At 38.9% G+C, this 12,280-nt stretch overlaps 1 protein-coding gene and 1 long non-coding RNA gene across 3 annotated transcripts in view; one reads left to right on the top strand and one right to left on the bottom strand.

The window, feature by feature from the left end:
* Positions 1–8,296, bottom strand: part of vcana (versican a) — a 31,383-nt gene extending 23,087 nt beyond the window's left edge. Inside the window, exons 1-6 of one of the 2 annotated variants that reach the window (XM_026931268.3) lie at positions 8,040–8,296; positions 6,930–7,000; positions 5,080–5,451; positions 3,558–3,732; positions 3,146–3,273; positions 1,663–1,956 (exon numbers count right to left, since the gene is read on the bottom strand). In XM_026931268.3, coding sequence (XP_026787069.3) covers positions 1,663–1,956; positions 3,146–3,273; positions 3,558–3,732; positions 5,080–5,451; positions 6,930–6,993 — 1,033 coding nt within the window. In that variant the 5' untranslated portion in view covers positions 6,994–7,000; positions 8,040–8,296. Of the gene's footprint in view, positions 1–1,662; positions 1,957–3,145; positions 3,274–3,557; positions 3,733–5,079; positions 5,452–6,929; positions 7,012–8,039 lie in introns of both variants that reach the window. The other variant, XM_053229010.1, reaches the window with a different exon arrangement.
* LOC117595917 (uncharacterized) lies at positions 8,226–11,473 on the top strand. Its single transcript, XR_004577100.2, has 3 exons — positions 8,226–8,337; positions 9,788–9,870; positions 10,958–11,473. It is a non-coding gene; the product is annotated as an uncharacterized LOC117595917 (long non-coding RNA).
* Positions 11,474–12,280: the final 807 nt, after the last annotated feature.

Here is a 12,280-nt window from a genome sequence, read left to right on the forward strand (position 1 = left end):
GATATTGTAATGTTTTCAAATAATCACTTGTATATCTTCCCCATACGTATATCTTTCTGTTTATATGTATGGAAATCTCTTTGCTGTAATGTGACATGGTCTGTAGCCAACACGCCAGCTGTTATGTATTAAGCACAATACCCTCCCCCTTTTTCTCCAGCTATATCTGATGTAAGGTGCAAGGCATTCTTTTCCTTTCCAAAAAAAAAAAAAAAAAAAAAAAAAAACCAGACATTGGTCTGTTCCAGTCAAAGAGTATTTAAGCTTTCACCACTCATTTTTGGGGAAAAGTGGATATGGCATTACAAGAAATAAAAGCACTGGCCACTATGTAAATGGTGAACAGCACTTAAAACCACATGGACCTGAGAGTGACTTAAAATAAACCAAACAAACAAGCAGGTCACGGCGTCCTGTTTTAGGGTGACCCCTGGGGTCCAATACTTATCACAGCAGGCTGTCATTCTGGATGAGCGCCTTGCCTAGCAGGAGGCGAGTTATCTAAATTAGCCTCAGCTGAAAAGATAGAGCCCCCACACCAGGGCAGAGGTCAACAAGACCTGTTAATTTGGGAGCCATAGCAGTAGCTCCATCTATTATCTCCAAGTCTTTCCTGATAACCATGCACACGAGTGACAAAGAGGAGGGAGAGTCTGGTTGAGGAAATGAGAGGTGGACAGAAGAATAAAGGGTAAAGAGTGATACCTAAGCACTTTCTCACACTGGTTAAAGACTTAAAAAAGGCTCCAGGGCATCCAAGTGAAAGTGACTTAGATAGGTTTGCAAACCATTGCTGTACTGAAAAATGCTACTGAATTGACACTGGATTGAAAAATGTTATCTGCCTTTGTGTGAACTTTTTCTAAGAATATTCATCACTGAAGCCACACTAGTCCTAAATGGATTATTTAGTGAGATTAACTCCATGCAGTGATATAATGCCTGAAGAAGTTAGCCTAAATAGAAATGAGTTCAGTTTCCTGTTAACCAAGCCCAATTTGGTTTCCCAGGAAACGACTGGAAACCCAAAGTAAAATGGAGTGAGGTCAAGGAATCACTGCACACACACACACACACACACACACACACACACACACACACACACACACACACACACACAGTCTATTAAAACTTGTATAAACTTTTCCAGTTCCTTCTAGTCTCAACTTACGTGAACCCTCTCAATTTAACAAACAATGTGCTTAGATGCGCACACAGTCTAAGCTTCTGCCTGGATTTAATGTCACCGATGTGGGAAAGGAGAGAGTTATTGACTCAGTGAAATGCACGCCAACATGTGTGTGTGTGTCTATAAGTGTGTGTGGGAGTATGAGTGCTTGTAAGGGTGGGGAAGAGATTACGTACACTGTAAGAAATGACATCAAGAAAAACTGGGGCTCTGGTTAAACAACTGTCCTCTGTTTCTTCTGAATTCTTCATGTACTTCAAGCACTTCTTCATCCACTTACTGAATATTAGTTCTTAAGTGGCACAACTGTTTGCTCTATCATCACATGTTCAAATCCAAAGCCACATTGATTGCCAAGAGGGTGAAAGTATTGGCCTCTTAGACTGGTTGCGCAATAGGAATGTCTCGGCTAGCAGATGTGAATTGGCTATGACTAAACTGGAGGAAAACAGATATTGCAGAAAGGTTTATACCTATGTAACAGTACGCTCCCAGTTTCGTGGTGGGGTCAGGAAAGCCTGTCTGGTTGCGGAACTTGTACATGGTGCGAACTCCAAGCAAACCTCCACCACATTGTGTTCTGGGTATGGCAACAGGGTAGCGGGCACTTCCGTCAGACAGCCAGCCGTAGTCACAGCGGTCTAGACCTTTTCTCCAGGCCGAGTGGAGCTGACCAGGTGAGGCCAAGACGGCATTTCTTTGCTCACACTCAGACTCTGCTTCCTCGAATGTCATCTTATTTGTAGTAGGTGCAAAGAATACATCACCTGCACAAATGAATATATATTTTATTAACTATAAGTGTATCTAAAACTTTCGTTAGTGAAAAGTTTAGGATTTTAAAACCACTTTTAGAACCACTGAATGCAGCATTGAGTTTAAACAGACACTGTCAGAGATATTATCAAATCAAATCAAAATAAATATAACAAATCCTCATCCATGCATCACAAGTGTAATCCGAATATTTTGCCCAAAGGATAATGTTCTCCATATGCGAAACTTGTGGTAAATTAAATACAAATGGAAGAAAAACAGCAGTAAATGGTGTGTTTGTTTTTACCTAGATGTTTTATATGAGTAATTCACAATCTACCAAGTGAATATCCTCAAACTTTCTTTCATTAATTATTCGAGAATGTTAACAACCACAGCAAACAAAAGGCTGATTGTTTCAGCAATCAAAGCACTGGGTGTTAATTAGTGAACATTTGTCTTTCTCCACATTGGACATACTACACGTCCTCCAAACATAGGCATTTCTTAGAATTATTATATTATGCTAAAGTATGGCAGACACTAGAGATAGCCTAGGTGTTTGGACATTTGATCAGTGGTGCCTGCTGTTTCAAAGCCTTTACATACACATGACTGTTCAGTAAGTCCCCCTGTTCGATTACCGTTTCTGTACTTCTAACTAAAATTGCAGGCAATATTTAACACTTCTGGATGCAGACACTAATGCAAACACTGATTGGCTATATGTTACTGCCTCCAACTCAGAGATGTTGTTGCAACAATCAGGCAGAAATGGACCAGTAATCAATACAAAAATGGACTTATCTGTTGTGGTGCCAGAAATAATGAAATCATTCTGGAAATAATTCTAGACACAATTCACATTTTGATTCCTGGTACTGTACATAATTGTGTGATTTGTTAAAACCACACTCATTCTGTCAGTAATGTGCTAAAGAACAACAAATGGCTTTGGCTGCACTCACACTATCAGTGTTTTTGGCAGGAATAATAATGCTTATTAGAGCACATAACCACATTCAGATGACTTCTACCAAATTCTAGATTCAAGGCCTTACCTAGCTGCAATTAATTTCTGACAAACAATTGATGACAAAAGCAAAGATGACTGGTAGGGCTGATGACTTTTGCATATAGTAAATGTTTAGTCCAAGGAAAAGATCATGGACAGTAAACCTTTTTCCACTGTACTCTTACCCTCAAGCTTATCTGCGTAGCAGTACACATCATACGTCTCAGTGGGCATTCGAAGGCCATATGAACGGACACCAGGTTTTCCAGGCAGGTTCCCAGAGCAGCCAGGCCTTGGGTTAGTGATGGGGTATCTACATTTCCAAAGAGAGAAAATCTCTGCATGGCACAGGCTTCAAATATCAGCATGCTCATTAAGGCTCTAGACCCTGATCTCTGTAAAGCTTTGTACCATATAAAGCACTACAAAATAAGAAAGAATGTCTGTAATCACAACATGGCATTTGGCCATTTCCCACTGCTTAGATTAGCACAATATATGTCATGTATTCTGTCACATATTGTTATTTCCATGAAGCAATATGTATAACAATGGTAATGGTAGTAATAGTGTCGGACTACATCAGTGTGCTTTTACCTCACTGTCTGATCTGCTATCCAACCAGCATCACACTGATCAAACCCATCTTCATAAGCTGCTTTTAGCTGTTCTGCTGTGGCAATGGTAGCCCCGATACTTTGACAGGTCTCCACAGCTTCTCTGTAGTTCAAGGTATATCTACTGTTCTTGGGCCGATAATGAAAAACAACACCTAGATAAGAGAAGAAACAAAGTGTCATTGGTAAAGATGGTTGGACTAAGACAAATATCTGACACAAAGACAAGTATGCTTTCTCCACAGAAGATCTAAATAACTCAATTTCTAAATATATAATTTTGAAGATAGATGTTTTAAATTGAAATATCTTTTTGCCATAGTAAGAAAGAAGTTTACATGGGTCACAATAAATCATTAAGGAAATGTGGTGAATTCTAACAATGACACAAGTGCATGGGTAAAGGGACTTTCCATCCACCCTAGTAATGGCTTTAAAAACACACTAAGTAAATGAGGAATGGCTCCAGTTAAAATTGAGGGGACTTTGCTGAGAGTCGGCAAGGGCTAAATAAACAATTCTAGCCTATCCCACCCTTTCACGTGACCCCAGAATAAATCAGTTCATCAAATGGTTGTGTTTCGGAAACCTTCGCAACATAACAGAAAAGTCAAGTAATTAAAAAAGACTATTAGGACAAAAGTCTGCAGGGGAGCATTTTGCAGATAAATAATGAAAATGTCAAGTTTTTAACTACTCTGGATAAAAAGAAGGCAGTGGCTTTTAAAGCTTTGAGTTAACGATGAGTAACCCCTTAAGGTCCCAGCTTGTCATTTGGTTAATTTTATCTTAAACTATTATTGAGTAACAAACATAAGTTATTCAGTATCTACAGTGAAACTACAGGAAAGATATGTAATTACAAGAATTATTAATATACATCTGGACCCACCGATGGGTCCTGGAATTTTATACTCAGCTGAACTAAACTGATTTAATTTGAAAAAATGAATGAAAATAATTTAACACATCTATTAATTAGATACAGATGTAAAGCATATAAGGAAAGCAAGGGCAGCTGTCAAAGCATCCATTCGTTGGGAATGTTTTCAATCATTCTTCAGGAAAAAAATTTGTAAATTAAGAGTAAGTGATAGGACTACACTTACAGTGTAAATTTTCAATTATGTTTTTACCATCATAGTCTACATAGCACTGAGATGCACTGGTGATCACTCATGGACACTGCACTGTGCTGTATTTGAAAGAGCATTCTCTAATGTTTGCCTCATCCCACCACCTCAACTGTTATATAGTGCAATGTTTTAAAATCATGTTATTTTTTTGAGCAATTATTAACAAAATTCAACAACTGGCCTAACGCTTACATTATATATGAAAGTCAAGTAAATTTCAACAGGTGTGTTTGATAGAGATTAGGTTGAAAATGTTATGTATCATAATAATAAGGGAAATGTAATGAATGGGTAAATGTTTCATTTAACAGATAAGCACATCTGATATTATTTATTAAAAAAAAGAAGACATAAACTGTCACCCACCACTGACATCCAAGTTGACCATGTCTTGAGTGTCTTCAATGCCATACATGACCTCACAGCGGTAAGTTCCGGCATCACTAGCCCGCAGTTTCACAACAGTCAACGAGGCATCCCCAATATCCTCTGGATGACTCGGCACAGACACGCGGTTTTTGAAGCCTGGCCCAACTTTAATGACACCATTCTGAGCAACGATTACTATGGACTCCAAGTTACCCTCCACCTTGGTCCATTTAATGCGCAGATGGTCTGTTCCAGGGGTCGTAGCATTGCTGGGAGTTGCTGTAGGGAGGGTGGAGAAGTGACAGGGCAGGACCACCTTTCCGGAAAGAGAGCCGCTCACCGGCTGCATCACTGTTAGAGAGCCTGAAACTGAAAGATTTAAAAATACACTGCATTAGGCATATATTCAAAGCTATCCTGAGCACATCACAAGCCCTTTGTGTTATTTTATCCTGCAGAGTGATGTCATTGTGGATTCAAAGTGCACTGGCATGTGTTAGACAACAGCAGGAAGATGCAGAGCATACAAGCATGCTGTGCACAAGGCCATGCATTGTATTTCCTAATTAAAATAATCTAGCTGGGAAGCACAGTGGGATACAGATATGAGAACAACAGATATGAGGAAAAGGGGTGGGATGGCTATTCTCAGTACAGTTTGCTCAGTTACCCATTACTTTGCAAAAATCTCCCATTCATAATCATAAAAGTGGCAGAAAAGGTTTTTATTCCATGTCATATACACTTTAGGAGTGGTACCATTAAAGGGACATTTTCTGTACCTTTGGTCTGCATTTTATGTATTTATGTATTTTATCTGGAAACCTTTAAAACTAATTTAAGGTACATTATTGGACATTAAGGACCACTACTTTAAAAGATAATTAAAGGTACACCACATGCATTCGTAGATATGTACTAAATGTACGAAACATGCACCCTTGATGGCACCACCCCAGCAACTAGGAAAAGTACAGTTTGGTATTAACTATTTACACATTGTTCTTAAACCATTTTAATTTCTGTCACTATAAAATAATTTCTCACTACCTTCCACATTATGTCAACATTTATATTGGGAAATACTGCCACCAAGATCTTGTTATTAAAGCAAACCATCAGAATTAAATCGAAACAAATTTTGGCAAACACAGGTTATGGTGCACAAAACGAAAGTATAAGTGCAGACAGTGTACAATGTACAAAGATATTTCTCTTGTGGGAACTATACAGATATTAGAGTAATTCAGTGAATGCTATTTGCATAGCTACGTCGTCACATCGAGAGAGTGTGTTGAAACAGAATGCCACATGAATGGTGTCGATATGGAAGAAAATTTGGTTGGAAGAAAAAGTGATTATGGAGTGAATAATGGCCAAACCAGGTGATAATGATAAGGCATATTGTAGATACTGCAAATCAGAAATGCATGTGCACTACAGCGACCTTCTTTTCCACATAAAGACTGAGGAAACAATACCTGAAGTTTTTGGGGTAATTTCAGGTCTTTTGGTTTTTTAGGTTTTTTTTGCAGTGTAGTTGGGCTGGAAATTCTGCTGAGACCTGGCAAACCTGCCTCTGAGAAACAGTGTGGAATGCTTGGGACAGGTGGGATAACCCCTGAAGGCATTACACTACAGTGTGCGCAGGGCCTTTCTATGTTATGAGGTGAACCCATCTGTTTTCACCAGACAGTTTCCTAATTAAAAGGTGCTGGGTCCTGGGAAGGCCATTCAGCAGCACATTAAGATTTAGGGAAGGAAGAGACAATGTTAGCTTTGTGGGAAACCAGATGCAATAAATGATTTCCTCATGAATGGATGTAGGCTAGTAAAGAATTACTTACCCAGTCCAAGCGATGTGTAGTATAGGCAGAATAACCACAGTATATGTTTTATATTCAGAAGCATCTTCCCTCTAGAGGATGGCTAGAAAACAGAAAATGAATAACTGAAACCACACTTTCATGCTCAAATATCACCTTATCCTCATGACTAATTTCCTCCACATTTCCTGACTCCTATAAAAACCAACATATACACAATGATAAGGAATGTTAAACCTATCCATGGATGTTTTCAGTGTTTAAACTATTTGTGACTGTCGCTTCCTTTGACAATGTGGGTGGTAGGCCTAAAAGTGGGGCTTGTGTTGTCGTAACCCCCCACAGGGAAATGGGCAAATTTGTGCTCCAGCAGAGAAACACCCTCTGAGTTCCAATTTCACTGCCATTAGCCTTTAGCCAGTGAATTAAAGGAACTTATTCGAGACATGGTGGCTACCGGTGACAAAAGCTGTCCTTGTTTGTGGTTTGTGAGAAAATGAAAATGCTGTTTTGTTTTGTTTTTTAACTGAAAATGGTTAGCCTAGCTCAGTAGAACTTTACAGTCTAAAAATGGCATGAAAGGTGACAAACTAGGCAAATGTAGATGTTTTAACTAGCTAATGAAGCCTATGCTATGCTATGCTATAAGCATTTGTAACACAGTCACGGTCTTCACTCGCGCGCCGGTTTGTTTGGGGTTGCAAGTTTCCTGAACATCCTTAACATCCTGAACACCTCTCTCTCTCTCTCTCTCTCACACACACACACACACAGACACACACACACACACACACACACACAAAACTGAGCTATACAGAAGCATCACACTTCCACTGTAAAACAGAATCATCTTCAAGTGGCATTTGAGGACAAAACGTGTCCTTGACTTATTTCCGATTTTTTCCGATTATTTCCGATCCGAACTTCGGCACCTGTCCAGGGTAACTGGGACTAATTTCCCACTTACTCGTTTTCACTATTCTCTCTCGTTTGAAAGCTGTGCATTTTAGAATGAATTAAAAACGAGGTCAGGGTAAAAGGGGCATCCTTCACAGATTTATTCATGTAGGGCTTGCGATCTGAAATCTGCAACACAATGAAAAAAAATGTCAACATGACTCACTGACGTACCTTTTAATAAAGCGTTTATAATTCCAAAATTGGTTAGAGGTCGTTAAAATTCCAGTATGAAGCACACGGTATGTCCAGAGTCCACGTGAAGCTGTGCGCCTGCATGCACGAGTGTGTGTCCTCTTCTCCTTTCTGCTCCTTGAGTTGAGGACTGCTTTCCTTCCTGCGCCTCTGTTCCTCCGACGAGTGGGCGACTGCGATCCTTTCAGAAGATCAGAAGATGAAGTTCCACTTCTGCTGTACACCCACAATTACGTCGGCAGGGATGGATAGGAGGGGCGCACTGATCACCCGAAAAGTGAGTGGACATGTGGGTGGGGGACATCTGAGTGGGAGGACGACTGAGACACACGAGACGACTGGCACGTCTTTACATTAACGATGCTCTGTGTGTGTGTGTGTGTGTGTGGGTGTGTGTGTGTGGGTGGGTGTGTGTGGCACAGCATCCTTTTTTGTTCCTTTTTACTGCTGTTAATAATGGTTGTGCCACGTGTTCATACTAGACAACGTGGCCAGTAATTAAATAAATAAAGTACCCTAACCTAAAAATGCATTCAGTGCTTATATAATTAGCCTGCTCAATAATCAATAATATAGAGCACCTATATAAACTTCATGTGATTGATTAGGAGTATTAAAAGGAGCATGGTGGTGTTTTATATAAATGCATAAATAAATAAATAAATAACATAAAAAAACAGTGCAAACAATGTATAAGGTTTTTAATGCCACGTTAGGAGTAACAGTCTCGGTGTCATTTTGTGTTTAAAAAAAAAAAGGCAAAATCCCAGCACTTAATTTACACCTTGGTATAGTTGGACGCCATTAAACAGTGCAAGATTTAATTAAGACCTGCAGGCGTTAATTTAACGCTGAAGATGGTGTAGGAGGAAAAAAATATTTGCACATTGGCTCTGCACCAGTTTTTTCACACCCAAGTGTAATTACTGGAGAAGAATATTACTGCGCTTTGGAAGTGCAATGAACATTTCTGTACCTGAGGTGTTAATGCAGTACATGTCATTCATTAAGCACGCGCTTAATTGGCAGGATTAGTTGCTTCATTTAAGAAAAAGCCCAGAAAAGCATATGCCTATAATAGCAAGATTTAGAATGCAACATTATGATCTTAAAAAATTAAATATTCATTATGTAAAGTATAGACCGTATATGGACAGATTTGGTTGTATGAATGTCTTTCCTTGAGTAGGTGTTGTGAAGGGCTTGCTCTTTCTTGCCTGTCTTTTCCACACGAGGGAGTGTCCGACCACTGATAAGGGAAATCCTCTGCTCTATAACACAAGCTTAACTGCAGGAATACATACCGTATGCTTATCCTCTCACATAAGCTTAAAAAGGTTATGCAAGTGGAAAAATTATATTATGCCAGCATAGGTTGAGTTGGGATCGTTTTGGGAGTAGCTTTTCATATTCATGATTTTCTTGGATTTGGATTTTTTTTAAGCCATTTTGCATTAGCTTTTTCAATGGGGAGGAGGGAGCAATATTAATAATACTGCTTTTTAACACATAAAAACTGTTCTAAGATGCAAACTATAAAATATGCTGCGCTGGTTAACTTGCTGCAGTGTTGGCGTTATGAAGGACATGATACTTTGAATGATCATGCTTGACCTTAACTACTTAAAACCATGGCTAATTAATTAGTTATTCACCTTAAAGCATATTATTCAGAGACAAGGATTTATTTAATTGTTTGTTTGTTTGTTTGTTTGTTTGTTTATGAGGATGAGGAACGTGGCTTTGGACTACTCGACAGTTCCTGGGAGTTTAAAGGTGTAATCTCAATCCATAGTTTTACACATAGTAGGTAGGTTATCATCTTCTAAACTCAAACCTTTATCAGTGTACTGCATGTATTGCATCACATATAGGTATGCTAGCCTTCCAAATGACATGTGATGCACAGTCACTGAGATTCAGTCAGGAAGCGATTTCTTCAACCATCCCCCACACCCCTCATCCCCTGCCACCCCACCCTCAGGGCACCTGTAAAAATTTTTGGAGTCTATCCATTCCTTTGTGGACTGTAATCAGCACTGGCCACCACTTCCTAAGATTGCCGCTTCTTTTGAGCTGTGTTGATGGTGGTACATGAAGAAAGATGAAGGGAGTGAAAGGGGTAGCCATGACTGACAATACGTGTTCCGACAATGGACCGACGTTGTGGCGGAAGCATGTCACTTTCTCTGGATCTCTCTATCTTTCAAGACCAGACCCTTCAACGAATCCACATGGTTATTCACAGGGGTGAAGTGTCCCTTAGCAAAGAGATGGAGCTCCAAGTAGTTTACATGTTGATGACGAGATGTCATCTGCCAAGCTTAGAGGATAGATATGATTTTTAGACATGCTTGTTAGTTACAGCTCTTTAGGTCTCATTTTCTTGTGCAGCTTGCAAACTTTAAGAGGAATCCCAAAGTTCTTCTTATGATTAATAGCATTTATTTGGCATCTGTCTACTAGGTCCAGAGATCATTATCTGTCATCTAAACCCAGACTTTTATTAAGCCTAAATTAATTGACTTGCATCTGATCCAGAATGTAGCTGCCCAACCTCTCTTTCATCATCCAAAGCTTATCTAGGTCACTCCCCTCCTGGGTTCTATTCTCAATGCACATATTACTTATTTCCCATGTATTTACTTATATATTAGCACTGACTTTTGTTTCTGGCAGTGTCTTAGCTTGTTGATATCTTTGGACTCTGGGCCATCTACACTAGCATAAGGATGTGTTTTCCAAATAGATAATCAAGCAAGATGTAAATTCAAATGCAATGAGATACAGTATATTTTAAAAAGAAATGTTATCACATACTGTATATGAATTAATATTTGGCATGTGGATTGTGATGACAATTTCAAATTCAACCTAAAACAAAATCTCTTTTACAGACAAATACATTCCACAGAAAAAAGAAAAATCTCCACAGTCTCGCTCTCATCCCAAAACCATCTCCACTTCCGAAGGGCATAAAACATAATTGAAAGGAGTCAGACAAGAAGAAGAATTTCAAATGTATCCAGCTGTCCAAAGGAACGTAGAAGCATGACACAGCTGTCCTGCACATCCACAAGAGCTGTCAGTCAAGCGAAAGGTACTTATCTTAGTTTAAAGTGAGTATGTATGTGTTTACTCAAGGTGTGAAAAGGATGGTTTAATTATAGACTGCCACTTGTCGCCCAGTCCCCATGACTGCAGTCAGAAAGATGTTCACATGACCTTTCACTTCTCTTCTGGGACCTCTCTGCAATCCACAAGCCATTGTTTTATCCACGTATATAATATTTTTTGTTTCAGAGTTAACATTTCATTACCTATATTGGAATCATAGCTCCTTTTTATACATAACTTCTCATTTTAACTGACCATATGCAATCACACAACTGAACATAAAATAATAATTAAATAAAATTCTCCTTTAGTATTTGATCACATGTCCTTTAAAGCTGAATATTGCTTGACATCTTTGCCCCAGAATCTACATAAAAAAATTCTCTTGTTGCCTCTGCAAGTACCATTATACTTTTGGCTTCCTGAATAGGTTCACTTCTGAAAGAAATACCCTCTATGTGTTTCATTGTTTTATTTATTTGTGGGGAAGATCTAATGGTTTTTAGAAGCTTTTGTCTTTAGTTAGTTTTTAGAGAAAAGTGAAGAATCTAATGGAAATGCAGCTCAATGGAGTTCTGGTCACATGATTGACTTGAACAGACATGAAAGTTCCACTTTTTGGCCCAGAATAGAATAACAGAATAGCTTTAGCAACAGATTAGGATTAATTGTCCTTGCAGCTCCTGAGGACTGCTGGTGGTTTGCATTTTGTCGTAAACCCTCTGAAGTCACTGTGACCGAGTGAGTTAACACAATAGAGCCCTGAAGGCTGTGGTGTCCCCCAAAGAACACCTTCCTCCAACCACCCACCCCCTTCACTTCATTAAATCCTCCTTAATAAATTAAACCCTAAGTCATCCAGCTAAAATAAATTTGTATAAAACCAGAGGCATGCTTTAAAAAACCTCTGAGATTGATTCACTGTCACAAGAAGATACCATATTTATCACACAGAATATGTAACTACACACTTTTGCTCTAACAAGAATCAATCTTGTGCAGCAATTTTTTTTTTTAATAATTGGAACTAAAATTGGAATCTTGAGACCAAAATGCACACTATTGTCATTTTTGGCCCAAAAGTGAACTGCATACAAGGAAAA

The sequence above is a fragment of the Pangasianodon hypophthalmus genome, chromosome 24 (genome assembly GCF_027358585.1).
Source record: "Pangasianodon hypophthalmus isolate fPanHyp1 chromosome 24, fPanHyp1.pri, whole genome shotgun sequence".
Taxonomy (NCBI): domain Eukaryota; kingdom Metazoa; phylum Chordata; class Actinopteri; order Siluriformes; family Pangasiidae; genus Pangasianodon; species Pangasianodon hypophthalmus.